The following is an 18,789-nucleotide window of genomic DNA, read 5'->3' on the forward strand; positions in this document are numbered from 1 at the left end:
GTTACACTTACAAGCATAATATGTAGTAAAAGAGAGGAAATTATTATTTTAACAGCAGGCACCAGAGTTCCTCTTGGAGAGGCGACCGTCTTTGTTGAGGAATATATCTTGACAGGTTGTTTTGGCTGGGGAAGATGAAGCCTCAAGGACGTTAGGAAATAGAAGAGATACCTAACCTTCCCTGCCTAAGCAAGACACAGAATTCAGGGCCTGGGATAAGAAGAGAAAGAAAAGTGACCAGAAAAAAGAAGGGACGGTGCTAGTACATGGGAAGTGGGCAACAAGGCAGGAGGCTATATTGACTAACGACAAGGCAAGGGGACAAAGTGGTAAAGTGACTAAAGGCCTTTTAAAAAGAAGGATGGCTAATATTCTATTTTAAATTATTTGCAATATCTTAAATACAAACCCCTTCTACCTCTCCAAACCTTCAGAAAAGTGTGCTATACACACACACGCCTACTGTAAAAGCTTGGGGGAAGGGAGAAATCAAAGGAAGCAGCCTAAGTTCTGCATCGGATCTGGCATGGAGCAGACCAGAGAGGACAGCTTTAGGAAGTGAGAAATGGATGAATATGGAATTAAACAGAAGCAGAAACTCAAAAACAAAAGCCAGTGTAAGCCCTAGAAATTCTCAGAAATCTTGGAAAAGCATTTTTGGCATAGAATAAAGTTAGCTTGAGTCAATCATATCTAAACCTCAAAAGCCAGGTTAATATCTCAGATGCAAATATTTTTTTTAAAACATTCTTTAAATTGCTCATTCCTATTATCTTGAGGCTTTTATATTCACACTATAGAACACATTAAAATATTTAAACTATTTTTAGTATTTTTGGATTTTTTTCAATTTGAAAAATCTAGAAAAATACAAAAAGGGAGTGAAAATCTCCCATAATTCCACCATTATGTACATTCATACACAAATTGAGAAGTAAAAAAATACCTCACTACATCTCCAATCTACTTTCCCACTGCAATAACATGTATCAGTTTTATCACATAAGTCCAGATTTGTTTCTATAATTATACGTTATATACTTTTCCTTTTTTCTTTCTAGAGAGGGAGTTGTCCTTGACTATTGTGCTGCATACTTGCTTCATTCACTTAACACATTATGAACACTTACTATCTTTCCAGGTAACATATCAAGTTACTTTACTTTCTTAAATGTTGCATAGTATTTCATTACATGAATTTATCATAATTTACCTAGTTCCCTATTGTCAGGCATTTATGCCTTTTCCAAATTTTTGCTATCATAAATAACATTATAGTGAACTCTGTAGGAGAGATTCCTAGGAGTGGAATTCCTGAGTCAAAGCACATGAGCATTTTAGTTATTTACAAATAATGCCAAATTGCCCTCCAAAATGCTATAAAAATTTACTGGTCAATTACAGAGTATAGGAGATTCCTTTTTCCCTACACCTTTATCAAATCTGGATTTATCAAATAGTTTTAAGTTGTGCTAATCAAATTGGCAAAAAAATTTTTCTTGGTTGATTTAATTTGCATTTCTCTGATTACTGATTTCTCTGAGGGGTTCAACATCTTTCTACATGCTTACTGGTCGTTTGTATTTCTTCTTCTGAACTGCATATTAATATCATTTTATTTTTAGTGGGTTGCCTTTTTCTTATTGATTTGTACGAGCTTTTATGTGTTATGAATACAATGCTTTATATTTTGTTTTGTAAATATTTTCTCTGAGTCCATGTAACAGGGACTTCTAGTTGTCTCCTAATATTTATTCTTCCTTTAAATCATCGTATAATTTAAATAAGCAAATGGCATGTGGGACACTGCCTCAGCATGGCCTGATGAGTGGTGCCACATCCGCACCCAGGATCCGAACCGGGAAAACCCTGGGCCACTGAAGCGCAGCACACAAACTTAACCACTCGGCCAAGGGCCGGCCCCCAATTGATTTTTGTATATTAATCTTATGTCTTGCAACCTTGCTAAATTCATTTGTTCTAGTAGTTATTTTGTAGATTCCCTACATTTTTTTACATAAATAATCATACCATCTGTAAATACAGTTTTACTTCTTCCTTCCCAATCTTTATGCCTTTTCTTTCTTTTTCTTGCCTGTTGTAATAGCTAGGCCTGCCAGGACAATATTGATATAAGAGGTGAAAGTGGGCATTCTTACCTTGTTCCCAGTCTCTGGGGTAAACAGTTTAGTCTTTCACCATTGATTATGATCTTCACTACACATATTTTATAGATGCTCTTTTCAGTTTGAGGAATTTTCTACCATTCCTACTTTGTTGAGAGTTTTTATTATGAATGAGTGCTGAATTTTGTCAAGTGCTTTCCCTGCATCTGCTGAAATCATTGTAGAGTTTTTTTCCTTTATTCTGTTAATATGGTGAAGAACATTGTTTAACATTTGAAAATCAATCAAGCCTTGCATCCCTGAGACAAACTCTACTTGGTTGTGGTGTATTACCTTTTTTACATATTGCTGGATTCAATTTACTACTATTTAGTCAACGATTTTTGCATCTATATTCATGAGGATTACTGGTCTGTAATCTTCTTTTCTTCTTTTGAGGACAGTTTTTGATAACCAATTCAACTTTTTGTGCGTGTGTGTAAGGAAGATGGGCCCTGAGCTAACATCTGTGCCAATCTTCCTCTATTTTATGTGGGATGCTGCCACAGTGTGGCTTGAGGAGCAGTGTTAGGTCCACGCCCAGGATCCAAACCAGCGAACCCCAGGCCACCGAAGTGGAGTGTGTGAACTTAACCCACTACACCACCGGGCTGGCCCCTTAACTTCTTTAATAGACGTAGGGCTATTCATTTGGTTCTTATTTTGTGAATTTTGGCAAGTTGTGTTTTTCAAGAAATGAGTCTATTCCATTTATTTAATATTTGTTGTGTTCATTGACATAAGATCGTCCATAATATTCTCTTGTTATCCTTTTAATATCCATAGACATTGAGATAATAGATATAATAGATAATATCTATAGATTCTGAGGTGACAATCTCTTTTTCATTGTTGATAGTTATGACTTGTGTTCTCTCTTTTCTTGATCAGTTTAGCTAGAGGTTTGTCAACTTTGCTCATCTTTTCAAAGAGCCAGTTTTATATGTGTTAATTTTCTCAATTGTCTATTTTCTATTTCATTGATTTCTACTCTTATTTTTATTATTTCTTTCCTTATCTTTTACTTTGAGTTTCCTTTCCTCTTCTTCTTCTATTTCTTATGGTGAAACCTCAGGTCATTGATTTTAGACCTTATTTCTTTTCTAATATTAGCATTTAAAGCTATACATTTCATTCTAATTCTGCTTTAGCTTCAGCCCATAAACTTTGATGTTGTATTTTCATTGTCACTCAGTTTAAAACATTTTCTAATTTTCCCTGTGATTTTTGTCTTTGATTCATGAATTATTTAGAAGTATGTCACTTTATTTTCAGCTATTTGAGGTTGTCCTAGTTAATCTACTGTTACTGATTTCTAACTTAATTCTGTTGTATTCAGAGAATATACTTTGGATGATTTCAATTCTTTTCAATTTATTGAGACTTGTTTTATGGCCCAGGATATCACCTATCTCAGCAAATGTACTACGTGCACTTGAAAATAATGTATATGCTGCAGTTGTTGGATGCCAGTTAGTTCAGGGTGGTTGATTATGTTGTTCAGATCATCTAAGTCTTTACTGATATTTGGTCTAATTATTCTATCAATTTCTAAGATAGAGGTGTTAAAAATCCTACTATATTGCAGAATTGTCTGTTTCTCCCTTTAATTTCTGTCAATTTTTGCTTCATGTATTTTGAGGGTCTATCTTTACATAAAAACACATTTATATTTGATATGTCTCCCTGATGAATTGTTCATCATTATGAAGTGGTCCTCTTTTTTTTTTTTTTTTTTTTTGGTGAGGAAAATTGGCCCCGAGCTAACATCTGCTGCCAATCTTCCTCTTTTTGCTTGAAGAAGATAGTCACTGAGCTAACATCTGTGCCAATCTTCCTCTATTTTATGTGGGGTGCCACCACAGTGTGGCTTGATGAGCAGTGCTAGGTCTGCACCTGGGATCCGAAACTGTGAACCCCAGGCCACTGAAGCAGAAAATGCAAACTTAACCACTATGCCACCAGGCTAGTCACAGGTGAAGTGGCCCTCTTTATAATACTCTTTGTCTGAAAGTCTATTTTATCTGATATTAATAAAAACCATACCAGCCTTCTCATCCTTCATTTTTGCATGTTATATCTTTTTCCATCCACTTAAGTGTCAACCTACACGTTCCCTATAGCCAGCCTAATAGGAGGAGTTTTATCTACTCTAGCAATCTCTGCCTTTGAACTGGAATTTTTAAGACCTTTTACAGGCATACCTTGGAGATATTGTGGATTTGGTTCCAGACCACTGCAATAAAGCAAGTTACACAAATTTTTTGGTTTCCCAGTGCATATAAAAGTTATGTCTACACTACACTGTAGTCTAGTAAGTGTGAAATAGTATTATGTTTAAAAAAAGTATTATATATCCCTTAGTTAAAAAATACTTTATTGTGGGGCTGGCCTGGTGGTGCAGTGGTTAAGTTTGCACGTTCTGCTTTGGTGGCCCAGGGTTTGCCAGTTTGGACCCCGGGTGCAGACCCACACACCACCCATTGAGCCATGCTGTGGCAGGCGTCCTACATATAAAGTAGAGGAAGATGGGCACGGATATTAGCTCAGGGCCAGCCTTCCTCAGCAAAAAGAAGAGGACTGGCAGAAGATGTTAGCTCGGGGCCAATCTTCCTCAAAAAAAACAAAAAACTTTATTGCTAAAAAATGCTAAACATCAACTGAGCCTTCAGTGATTTATAATCTTTTTGCTGGTGGAGGGTCTTGTAAAAAATGCAATATCTGCAAAGTACAATAAAACAATGTGCAATTAAACAAGGCACACCTGTATATATCATAATTGTATTGGTTGAATTTGGGTCAACCATTTTATTATTTGTTTTTTCTTTGTTTTATTTTTCATTCATTTCTTCTCCCTTTCCAACATTCTTTTGATTATTTCTATCGTGTTGGTGATTACCCTAGAAACTACATGTATCCTTGATCCCTCAAAAATCGTATTAATCAATACCTTTACTGTAGTTTCCTTCTGCCTAAAGAACACTCTGCAGAGTTTCCTTTAGTGCTGATCTGCTGTGGCACATGCTCTCAATTTTGTGTTTACCTGAAATTGTCTTCATTTTGCCTTCATTCTTAATGGATCTTTTTGCCGGGCAGAGATTTCTAGGATTGCAGTTTTCTTTCACAGTATATTGAAAATGTGATTCCACTCTTTTCTCACTTCCATAGTTGCTCAGAAGTAAGCTATTAGTCTAACTCAGCAGTCAGCAAATTGTGACCTCTGGATCAAATTGGGCCCAGCATGTGTTTTTGTAAAGTTTTAATGGAACATAGCCACAACCATTCATTTATATATTTATGTATTCTCTATGGTTGCTTTTGTGCTACAATGGCAGAATTGAGTGGTTAAACAGAGATCATATGGTATTGGCATAAAGACAAATAGACCAATGGACTAGAATAGAGAGACCCAGAAATAAACCCTCACATATATGATCAGATGGACGATTTTTGGCAAGGATGCCAAGACCATTCAATGGGGAAAGGATAGACTTTTCAACAAATGGCGCTGGTAAACTGGATATCCACATGCAAAAGAATGAAGTTGGACCCTTATCGTATGCCATATCCAAAAATTAACTCAAAATGGATTAAAGACCTCAATGTAAGACGTAAAACTATAAAATACCTGGAGGAAAACACAGTGGGAAAATTTCATGGCATTGGACTTGGCAATGATTTCTTGGATATGACACTAACAGCATAGGGAACAAAAGCAAAAATAGACAAATGGCACCCTGTCAAACTTAAAAATTTCTGTGCATCAAAAGACACGATCAACAAAGTGATTTTGAGTAAAATATTAGCTCCATTAATTACTGTGTGACCTTGAACAAGTTACTTATCCTCTCCAAGCCTAAGTTTCCTGATCTTTAAAATGATGACAATAGCACTTTCATCAAGATTGTTGTATGGCATAAAAATAAGTATGCAGTAAATATTAGTTCCTGTCCTTTTCTAAATTGCCTTCAAAGTCTATGCCATTGTTTTAAACATCTTCAGTGGTGAGAAGTCTTAATCTTTGATCATGATTGAATCACATACTCAACTAAAAGTTTTAGACTGTTAAAACTAAATTTAATGAATAAGATGAGTGATCAAGATAGTTTTTACTCTGAAAGGTGTTTTGCAGAAAGAACCCTATGAGTCTGAGCAACACCTTGATCACATCACTACTAGTTTACTTTTTGGAGAAATTCTCACAAAAGTTCTCAACATTTTTCAAATTTTATAAGTTACAATGATTGTTTGACCCGACTGATTATTTCTACCTGAACTGCATGCCACTGACATGCACATAATTTGAGAATATTAAAGTTGTCCACTGGACACTTTGATGACTTGCTTTTGGATCATATAAGAAACATGTTTTATTAGATATCACTATTGTCTTTAAAACATGATTTTGTCCAATTTCCCTAGAAAGAGTAGAACCAACTATATGTGCCAAAACAATCACTAATTCTGGGCTCCTACAAACCACAAGAAAAACAATCCCATTGATACAGAGTCATACTTTACAGCATCTTTATAACGAGCTCAGGATAATGTCTTTAATGTCCATCTAATTTTTTCCTGCCACAATGTAAGTACATTCCCTCTTGTCCCATAGTCTGTTAATAAGAGAACAAGCACATCTATAATTACAAAGTCTTTGGCATCTGAAGCAGTTATTAAGTGACCCTTCATCTTTGCCTTCTCCAAATTAACCCAAATACTTTTGCTTTTACTTAATATGTTCTATCTTTTCCAAAACCCAAATTCTTACATGCAATATTAGGAAAATAACTTTTACATACTTTACAAGGATAATTAAGAAAAAACATAGAGTTAAAATTACAGTTATGTAAAACAGCAATATGATAAGTATAATACAATTACGAATAATAAATGAAAACCCAGAAAAACTGTTGTTCATATATTAGTTCTACACCACGGTTCTACTTCTAGCATTCCAGAGCACAATAATCCTTACCAGGGGACTTTCCTTGCTGTGAGTTGCTTCTTCGCTCTCTGTATCTGGCTGGAGTGGATAAACCTGTGTCTTTACTAGGCTTGCTAGCAGGCCCCATTTCTGAAATTAGGAATCCCATCTGTTCTGAAGGCAAGATATTCTCAGGTGGATTGGTCTGGCATTTTATACTGGCATCCACCTAAAATATTAAACCCACTCATTATTCTGAATTTCCCCAAAATATCTACTAAAAGTTAAGATATTTTATGAGAGGAGTTCTATTATAGAAACATGATCTAACAAACATGCTTGTAAGGCTTTTCATCCTTATGAATGATACTATCTTTGATTTTGCTGAGCTAATCTCTATATTTGGTAGTAAGATGTATATATCCCCATATGCAAACCATTGAAATGTACATGGAGCTAAAACATTTACTTATGATCAGAGGAAGATTCACCATGAAGCTTGGTGATTTTTTTTTCTTTTGGTAAAATTCACACACAGAAAAATTTACAATTGGTTAGACCCCTATCTTCTTCCACTCCAACATCCCTTCCACCAGATTTCCCCTCCTGCTGGTGATATTGGAATGGCCATAGGCCATCCTGTTGGATGATGTCAGTGGGGCTGTGGACACTTTATTCTACTAATTTTGTATTCTTTGTCTTAAAAAGACCATCAAAATTGCATAACTACAGCCTTATAAAACCATATCTGCCCTGCTTATGAGATATGAGTTTCTTTCTTGAAGTTCCTAAGTTTCCTTTGGAATGTCAAATCTCTTCAACAAGGTGACCAACTTCTGAAATACCCTATTTCTTGATGAATTTATTTTAAAATACACTATATAATAAAATAAAGCTAGAAGTTAAAAACATAGCTTTCAAAAGTTGTGATGTTCAAATATATTTTTTAAAGACTAAGTAATCGTGTGAATGCAATTTTAAGGTATGAAATTGAATGTTTTGGATGTGACTCTGAAGGAACAAATTCAAATTCTATGTTCTTTTCAGAAGCTTATTTGACATATAACAGGTCTATCTTTGGGTCTATTGAATTTATAATATTATTTTAACATATAATATACTGGTTCTTAACAGTTGGTCTCAAAAAGAAAATGAGGTGACAGAAACCTTAAGACATTAGGATCTAAAATTAGTGCCAAAAAAGAATGCATTAAAAAGAAAACTGCCAAAAAGTTATCTTCTGGATCTCTAACAATAAAGATATTTTCAGTTCCATTAGAGAAAAAAAATCCAAAATGAAAAAATATATGTATCAGACTAAGATCAAGAAAAAAAATTAAAAGTAGACAAAAAATACTTATCAATTCACAAAAAGTGATTTTAATTTGGATGCACTTTTATTCGGAATCAAAGTTTATTCATTTTCTGGTCATAAACTATCAGCAATAAAGGAATTATTCTCTACCTTCAGAATACATCTCTCAAACTAGAGTCAGAGTTCTGCTTTAGGAATGCAGCCATTAGTAAGAAAATTCAATCACAGCATGCTCACAAGTCAAATTAGAATTCAATAATGCTCTAAGAAAGTAAGAAAAGACCTCCAACCATCTCCTTACGTCCATGCCACAAACGGCTAGAAAAGTCCTGATGTTATCTGGGAGATAAACCACCCCTCCTGAGTAGTGGAATTTAATCAGCTAGGCACACCCAGTCCATCCAAATTAAGACAGGAGGGATGCTCACGGGATGCTTTTAACATGAAAATAAGTCTTACACCACAATGCTCAGACTGCCTCTCTAGAGGTTGACTTCAGACAGTAACATAATGAAAGGATGCCTGGGAGTTAACGTTACCTCTTTCTGAATCTTTTGTGCAGAACCACTGGAGCATGAACCTTCTGGAAAGCATAATGAACTGGTATTAAACCCAAATAAAATCTGGACAAACTCGCCACTAGAACAGTCTTTAGCAAGAAGCACTATGTACTTTGAGCTTTATTAGGATTTTTTTTCTTTGCCCCTTACCTGGTGTGTGCTGAACGGTAGCCCTTCCTGCACAAATACTACTGAAGTTGGAGATGGATTATGACTTAGCTGCTCCTTCAATTTGACACGAGCTTGTTGGATACCTGCAGATTCCTGCATTGTAGTATTTTCAACAGGCTGAGCTGTGTGGATGGTATAGATGTACTCAGGTGACTGTGGTAGAGAGCAGGTAATTGCTTGTTCTGTTCCGACCACAAAAGACGTAATATCTGAGCCTACAGGAGTAAGTGGCTCCAGCTGGCTAGCCTGACTTGTGGACGATGGATTGCTGTTGTTTGAATTAGTTAGAATATGTTGGCCTCTGTTAGACTGAGATGTTGGGCACTGATTCTCAACAGGCTCCACCTTTACCATCTCCAATTTAGGGGAGGAATGCAATTCATCTACTATCTGAAAAACAGCCTCTAGGTTTACTTCTGTCTTTTTATTTTCATCAGTAGCACTGCAAGGCCAATTAGAAGGCAGAAATTCAACTGGATAGGAGGATTGCATTGGAGGATTCTGGGAAAAGAGAAAATAGGACTGTTTGGATAGAAAACCAAATATGAGATTAAGGAGGAAAGCAACAACATTTAGGCTGATGAACACTAAACATAAATAGATTAAACTTAAAGTTCACTAAAAAAACTTGAAAGCCAATCAACTTTTCAGCAGTGGTAGCTTCAATTCCATCGTTAACATTTACTTAGCAACTATTACATGTCGACCTCTATGCTAAGTTTAACACTGGAATGGACCAATAATTCTCAGGGTTAAAGTATACAAAATCAAAAAGCTATAGTACCCAAATAGCTATTTGCTGAGAAAATGTCTATATACCACATTCTTCCATAAAGGTTGACAGACAAAAACATCACTTGTATCTATCATAGACTGTTTTAGGAATGTAGTAAGGAAATTTCAAACACAGGATGCTCACAAGTCCACCAATGCTTCTATAGATTCAGGGGGAGGTACTGATATTCTGTTCCAAATGATCTGGGAAAAAATGGATGGAATATGGAATGTCCTTTGGTTCCTGAGATTGTTTCTTTTTAATAATAAAACAATAGGTTAAAAATAGCTGTCACTTTTAAATTGATACTTTAAGATGTATTTTCTTATACATAGTACTTTGCACAGAGTAGACACTCAATTACGTGTTTTGTGATCAATGATCTCAGGCTACGAATATAAAATACTGAAAAGTAATGATTAAATAAAACATGTAATGAGTTGATGCTGCCAAATGCAGAGCTTTGCACAGAGTAGGCATTCAGTAAATGTTTGTTGATTATCTCAGATTATAAACATAAAATACAGAAGAGTTATGATTCAATAAAACACGTAGTGAGTTGATGTTGCCAAACACACTACAAAGATTGTGTCAATATTCTGAAGGACACTAACGCCAAACAATGTAAATTCAAATGGTTTAAGCATCAAGCTACTTTACCATAGCACCATTTATTGAGTTCTTACCACGTGCCAAGCACATGTAAAGTGTTTTACACACATTATTTCATTTATTCCTCATAAGAGGCCTACAAAATGTGATAATCTCCATTTCCACATGAAGAAACTGCAGTTCAAAGAAACTTCATAATTTATGCCAAGTCGTGATGAAATAACTGACAGAGTCAGGTTTCAAACCCAGGTTTGCCCGACTCCAGAGTTCTTCTCTTCACCATCACAATACACTGACCAACCATGCACACTCTCACCAACACCTACAGCGCAACTAAACTAAACTGCATTTATTTCCAGAATGGCATCTGAAATACTTTCACTTTTTTCCCACTTTAAAATTTTATGTCTACTTATCTCTATTTTCCTATAATGAACATGTTTTGTCTTTGTAGTAAGGAAAGGTCTTTAAAGATGTTTTAAATGATTTATTTAAAACATAAACATAATCAAGATATAAATACTGTCTGAGTACCTCCAGTATGATCCAGGTGAGAGAGTGTCTGGATCCACAAACGAGAGCACCTAATCTGTGGGATAGATGTGTCCCCCTAGTGAAGATGAACAGACTGCACTATCATGCTTGATGATATCTGCCACTAAAAATCCTGGGCGCGGACATGTCCCCTTGCTCTGAATCTGTACTCTTCAAACAACCATCTGATCATCATTTGACTTTCTATATAGATTTTCTCAAAAAAAAAAAAGGAACATTATTTTGAGTATTGGAATACCACTAGTAAGATATTCTTTTATGAACAGAAATCATTTACATGGTATCAGAGGCAAACCATAATTCCAATCTTTAAACAATCATAGCGTAAAAACACAAAGCATGGAATTTAATCTTATCCTAGAAATAGCAGTTTGAAACATTAAATCAAAGCAACTGTTTCCTAATAAATAATGAGAAGATAATAGAAGTACAGGGTTCACAACATGGGGGCTAAAGGGAACCACCCCTTAAATTTCTCATTTTTGATATCACTTTTCCTTTAAAAAAAATAGTAATTATCTGTCATTGGGTGACTTACATACTTTTGGAGTTCATCTGGTATTAATTTTACCATGGAAGAGCCTAGAACAGCACTGTTCAAACTAACATTCAGCAATGATGGAAATGTTCTCTATCTGTGCTGTCCAATTTGGTACCACTAGCCATATGAGCTTATAGAGCACTTGAAATGTGGCTAGTATGACTGAGAAATGAACTTTAAATTTTATTTTAATTAAATTTAAATAGCCACACATGTCTAGTGCCTATTGTATTGGACAGTGCAGGCCTAGAAGAATCCTCAGACATCATTTATATCAACTCTCTTTCTTTAGAATTGAGAAAACTGAGGGCATAATCCACAGTTCACTTCTGGCTACTCATTAAGAAAAAATTATATTTTGAAATTCTTCAAGGCCAATAATATTGCACCTGATGCACAGAGTATGTCCATTGTTCTAAGACTCTTACCTGGAAGTAGTTGCAGTGTGCATAGGAGGAGGCAGTGGGAGTGACACAACTACTGAGAGCATCCATGTGGGTAGAAGGAGAGCAGCACTGTAGCACAGCTGGAACAAATTCAAACATAGAAAAGTCATCAACCAAAATAAACCTCTACAGCATTCAAGACTCTCCCCTCTTTCAACTTAGAAAGAAAAATTCCAAGAGCTTCCCTTTGTGGGTGCAAGAAAATGACTTTAGTCCAATTAGATGCTTTAGTCCAAATAATAGATGCTATTATTTGTTGAAAACAACAGGGTAATAATTTTAAGTCATTTAAGAGGGTCACGTTTACTTTTAGAAATGATTTCTTTAGCACCTAACCATTGTTACCTTTCCTTTTTTTAAAAAGATTTTATTTTTCCTTTTTCTCCCAAAGCCCCCAGGTACATAGTTGTGTATTTTTAGTTATGGGTCCTTCTAGTTGTGGCATGTGGGATGCCGCCTCAGTGTGGCCTGATGAGCGGTGCCATGTCCGCGCCCAGGATTTGAGCCAGCGAAACCCTGGGCCGCTGCAGTGGAGCGCACGAACTTAACCCCTCGGCCACAGGGCTGGCCCCCCATTGTTACCTTTCTAACCAAACATTTATTCTTATTGAAAGTAATTTCCCTTTGCAGAAAATATCAGAACAAATTCGGAATTCCAAAAAAATTGTTTCAATCATTTTAATAGTAACAAACATTTGGAGGAGGCTGTGTTTTGGGATAAAATAAGTATGAAATACTCTCCAAACATTCCTACCATTACACAATGCGTCCAGTGAAACCTGTGCAAAAAATGTTTTAACTAAGTGGTTAGGCGTTCAGATCCTAGAGCCAGACTACCTGGCTTTGGAGCCCAGATGCAAAATTTTAATAGCTGTGTATAAACCTAAGCAAGGTTAAGCGATTTGGGCTGCAGTTTCTGCATTGTATTAGAATGGAGATAACAGTACCTCCTTAATATGTTTGTTGTGAGGAATGAATGAGTTAATATGCATAAAAGCACTCAGAATAGTACTGGCATACAGTAAGCAATCAATACATAAATAGCTACCATGCTATTATTTTAACTAACAAAGAAATACATTTTCCAAACTTTATAGTTAGGATACAATGAAAAGATAGAACTCTTTGTACTGGGATAGTTATACTCACAATGCAGTCTTAATAATAGGTTAACTCTCCTCTTTTCCAGAGACTCTCCAGACAAATGAGAATCCGTTATAACATCACACCTTTAGATTACACAGAGGGTGGTATATATCTAGCACCTACCATGTTCCAGGCACAGTACCAGGTGCTTTGCATATATTGCCTCATTCAATCCAAACAACAATTGAATGAAGTATTAACATAAAGCTCAGAGATGTTAAGATAATTTGCCAAAAAGTCACAAAGCTATTAGCAACAGAGGCAGTAAACAAACTCCAAAGCACATGTTCTTTAATAGACCCCAATACTTCCTTAATCCTTCCTTCTTCCTAAAACATCACATTTGAATTTTACTAGAACTCTATTTCCTGAGTATCTTTAAGGTGTCTTCATTAGGAGGTGGCAACTTTCTCTTTTTATGTCCACATTTTTCATGTTTTGAGTGTGCTAACATATTAAATAATCTCATTCTGTAATCCTTTGAAAGCAAACTAGCCTAAAGATTGTAAAAATTCACTGAAATACTTCCCTATTTCTCTATTGACTACTGATTTTTAAAATGGCAGAAGTTCATAAAGGTATACTAGAAATAAAGATTTTCTTATTATATCATGTGCAATTTAAGGCATTACATTTTCCACATGGAAGGAAAAATGTGAAATAGTGGACAGAATTATAGTTCAGATACAAAGATAAGGCTTGGTGTTTTCTGAATTATATCATTTTAATATTCCAGTGACTAAAAAAGCCAGATATTACTAAGATGGCAACATAAAATTCAAGCTCTTGTCACTTCCAATATAGGTTAGGCAAACAAGTGCTTACACTTTATCCTTGCAGATTATTCAAATATACTATTAAAATGTCTTGGATTTGAATTTGGTTCACAAATATCCTGGGAAATAAGCTAAATCCAAAAAGCAAAACACCAAAATGGGGTCTGCAGGGTTTGCCAAAACTCTGAAAAAAAAACTAGGACTTTTTTCTAGAGTTTTAACAGCTAAGGAAAACCTAGCCCCCTAGCGGCAGGAAAAGTCTGTCAGGAGCTGCAGGTTTTCACCCATCAGGGCACTATAAAACAGTGTTTTATTACAAATAAATCACCGAAAGATATTAGCTTTATTTTTCTGATACGGCTATGTTCTGACTTCACTGGGTATACATTTTGAATAGTTGGTAAAAACAACAGAGAATGTATTAATGTATAGTCAATAGCTGATTTGGTATCTAAGGAAATAGCAAAATAGTGAACATCCTTTAAAGAGTCCAGTAACATATGGAAAGTAGAAAGGTACCTGCATGAAGAAAGGGAGGACTTGAACAGATAATCCAAAAAGATTCCTCAATGGCTATTTCCTTACCAGTGCAGTCCTACTTTGTACAGTCAACAAAATAGAATAAAGCCAGCATTAGTGAGCTTACTGAATATGAAAACCTGGCTGGTGTGTATTATGAAAGCTTTGTGAGAGCACTAACATTTATAAAACAGTTTATCACCACATCCTAAGACACATTCATCTGCGTACAGATTTTCCAGTGTGTTCCTGAAGGCAGTGTTCACTTAAGGTATTAAATTGCATGTAGAATAAAAATTATGGACAGAATTCTATTTCAGATATAAATATGAGTTGATATTTTTAAAAACAATTCTGGTAATCAAAAAATACAGGATTACTAAACATTATCTCAAGGTAAAAATTTTCATTTCCACTACAGATTAGGAAAACAAGTTCACACACTTAATCCTGTGGAGGTAATATAAATATATAATTTAAATGTTTTGGACTTGAATCTACTCCAGAGTAGTACAGTGTCAACAGTGAGAAGATGCCCAATATAAATACTCAAAAGGGAAAACATCCTAATAGCAAATTTAATTTCAAGATAAGTTACTGTAGCAACTAGAACCCCAACATCTCTTCATGTATAGTGAGGTAAAGAAAAGATCTTCTGAATGTATACACCCAAAAAGCAAAAGCAGAACAGATATTTGTGCATCCACGTTCAGAGCAGTATTATTCACAATAATCTAAAGGTGGAAGCAACCCAGTGTCTATCAACAGGTGAATGGATAAACCAAATGTGGTACATACATACAGTAGAAAATTATTCAGCATTAAGAAGAAAATTTTGACACATGCTGCACTATCAATGAACCTTGAAGATATTACGCTAAGTGAAATAAGCCAATCAATAAAGGATAAATATTGTATAATTCTTCTTATATGAGGTTCTACAGTCGTCAAATTCCTCAAGACAGAAAGTAGAATTGTGGTTGCCAGGAGCTGGGGGGAAAGGGGAATGTGAAGTTAGTGCTTAATGGGTACGGAGTTTCAGTTGGGGAAGATGAAAAAGTTCTGGAGACAAATGGTGGTGATGCCAGTACAATGTGAATGTATTTAATACCACAGAACTGTACACTTAAAAATGGTTAAAATGGTAGAGTCTATGTTATACATATTTCACCTCAACAAAAACAAAGGCAAATATAATTTTGCTTTTGCGGAGTTTCTTCTGGTAGCTAAAGAAAATTCCTGGTGTATCTATGCCAAACCCCTCTTTCCATAAGAACAAAATCAAGCCTTTTCAGAGAAACTGACAAAACAGGCTACTTGAGCACAAGAGTAACAGCATTTGAAAGCTCTTATAAATCCAGATCCTATATTTGTTTATGTACATTATGTAGGATTAGAAGCCTAAAGATCAAACCTTTAGAATTTAAATGTACCTTAAAACAATAATAAGCAATCCTTTTGGCCTGAGTCAATTCAGAAAAATTGTTAAATGATACTATATTTTTCAGTAAAAAATAAAAATACCATATGTTACCTTGGGGGGAAGTGTATATTCTTACAAATTATTTAGCCTTTCAAGTGTTATATCTAGGCTCATTTGTAAGACAGCTTTTAAAATATTTTATCTTTTATATGTAAATAGTTTTAAATTTTATAAAGTCCATTGACATACATTAATTCATTTAATCCTTTACCCAAACTATTATCATCACTTTATAGAAAGAGAAATTGAGGCTGAGTAACATGAAATAATCCACCGAAGGTCACGTCAGATGATTAACTGCAAAGCTGAGACTAAAATTATTTCATTCTATTCAATAAATTGTTTCCTAAGGGCCCATCAGAGCCAAGAAGTATGCTAGGTGTAGGGGGATGCAGAAATGAATGAGAGGCAGCCCCACTCCTCGGAGGCTCCAGCTGAACCTCCCCCTCCAGCAGCTGGAGCATGTTGAGTCAATAACCCAGGGCAGTCCCACTCCCTCCAGCAACACAGAATGGTAGGCCTCTCCACCAATCTCTGTTGTCTGCTCTATCTGGGAATAACTAACTCTGGGGAAGAGATATACCAGGAAAGAGTCTCTCAAAAGAAAAACAAAACAAAACAAAAAGTCCCTCTTTGTACGAGAGGCAGGCAGGCAGCAGAGCACAGTGGCCAAAATAAACGACGCGCATCAGTTTGTCTGGGTCTGTTCCCTAGGCCTGCCTTGGTTGCCTAATCTATAAAATAAGAAAAATTACATCCTCTATCTTATAATGTGAGGATTAAATGAATTAATATTTGAAAAGTACTCAGGACAGATCACAGTGATTGCTATATAAATATTTGTTAAATAAAATATGAGATGAAGGACAGCTACAAATTGCTAATCATTGCTTTGAGCTTAAAATGTAACTAAAAAAAGGCAAAGTAGATTTTGAGTCAATTCAGCATTATAACATTAGTCAAAAGAAAACAATTCCTCAATACAGTACTCTTTATATACATGAATATGAATATATGAATATTCTTATGTATGTTCAGACATAGAGAATGAATACAACAAAAAAGTCTAAAATGAATTTTTTCATAAAAAAGGGAAATTACTTATAGGAGCATACTGCAAAAATAATATCAAAGGAAAACAACTGAATTCAAGATAAGGCAAGACTAAAGAGTCAACTAATACTGGATCTATAACATTTTGTCCTTGAAGGAATGATAAGAATGGAAAAAATGTAAATGAGCTAGGCAGTGAAAGGAAAGAAATGATTCAGATGAGTCATTTTATGAGTCATTCTGATAACAATTTTTTAGTCTCAATGTTTGGCTCTACTAGAGAATTAGTAATTTATGAAATACTACAAAATTCAAAATTTACTGGGTTTATTATTTGAAGGCCAGAACCAAGTTTATTTTCAATATAACTAATTTTTAAATAAAGCCGGGTGTTGTTTTTTACTAAAATTTGATCCACACCTCAACTCACAGAGTTCACTTTGAAAGGATTCCAGTATGACCATTATTCTAAAATTAGGTACTTTCTTAAGACTTAGAGAACCTGATTTGGGAACGATTATCACCCTGCCTCTGAGAATGGTATTTTATTTAACTTTGGGAAAGTCATTTGCAATGCTCTTCATAAATAGGTACTCACTTAATATTGGTTAAATTGCTCACTACATTTTGCTTTCTTCACCTAAAATTTGGAGAAATCAAGTACTTGCACAGTATTTTTATGGCACTTTCTTTCCATATCAGGTCTTTTGTATTTAACAATATAACTTTTTGTTTATATAGTACTTCAGAATGTTCAAAGCAGAAACACTCTATGTTTCAAAAGTCATCACGAGATTTCTTATTCTCATAACCTCAGAAACTATAGTCATTTCAATTATCCCTATTAAAGAAAACAAAAATTCAGGTAACACAAGACTCTATTTCACATGCACTGTACATTATCAAAACATCAGCAGCACTTACTTGTTCTTTTAATGTCTCTTTCCTAGTCCTTACCTTGAACTCTTGGAGACAGCTTCCAATTTATAAATTCACATCCAAGCTAAGATAAAATATTTTTAAAACAACATATCCTAAATCACAATAACTTAACAAACTATTTCTATAACGAATGAATAATATTAACTATTTGTAGTGTTTCCTGGTACACAACACAGAAACGGTTCTCATGAAACTTAGAACTAGAAGTTTCCAAGAGGATTGTTTTGACCGCGGAATACGTTTTCCCATAGAAACAATATTCTACAGGCTAGTTTGGCTCCTAAACTAGACTGTAACCATCTGTACCTTAAGTGTAAGACAAACAGTAATACAGAACCTAACCAACAGATTTAATACGTCCATAGGAAAATGCCTCCAAAATTCCAAAATGGAAGGCCAAGCACATTTCTACATCTCTCTGCTGCAGTCCTTGCAAATTTCAACTAAAGCTTTTGAGTCTTTAGTAGTTTGAGGAGGGGGGTTAGGAAAGGAAAGAGAAAGGTTTATTGGTAAGAGGAGGCAAGGTAGGGGTTTTGTCCAGTTGATAGGCTACAGAATGTAAAGTAAGTATAAGGAAGACACAGACTGTCTCTCCCTATATATGTATATTCTATATACATGAAATGCAGCCAGAATTACAATATAGATAGCAATGCCTAATTTGTTTATTAAAATATTGGACTAAACTCCTCATTCATAAAAATCTGACCCTATTTGTTGCTATACATAAGACATATAACATTAAATTAGTCATCTTCTATTTTTAAAGATCACACAAATATTTTTGTTCTTCAAAGTAGGTGAAA

The 18,789-nt window shown here is 35.0% G+C and overlaps 1 protein-coding gene across 1 annotated transcript in view; it reads right to left on the reverse strand.

Moving 5' to 3' along the window:
* Positions 1–18,789, reverse strand: part of HSF5 (heat shock transcription factor 5) — a 37,045-nt gene that overhangs the window by 11,094 nt on the left and 7,162 nt on the right. The window contains exons 3-5 of the mRNA XM_008512870.2: positions 12,047–12,144; positions 9,115–9,636; positions 7,141–7,318 (exon numbers count right to left, since the gene is read on the reverse strand). Coding sequence (XP_008511092.2) covers positions 7,141–7,318; positions 9,115–9,636; positions 12,047–12,144 — 798 coding nt within the window. The remainder of the gene's footprint in view (positions 1–7,140; positions 7,319–9,114; positions 9,637–12,046; positions 12,145–18,789) is intronic.

This window comes from Equus przewalskii, chromosome 10, assembly GCF_037783145.1.
Source record: "Equus przewalskii isolate Varuska chromosome 10, EquPr2, whole genome shotgun sequence".
In the NCBI taxonomy this organism is placed as follows: domain Eukaryota; kingdom Metazoa; phylum Chordata; class Mammalia; order Perissodactyla; family Equidae; genus Equus; species Equus przewalskii.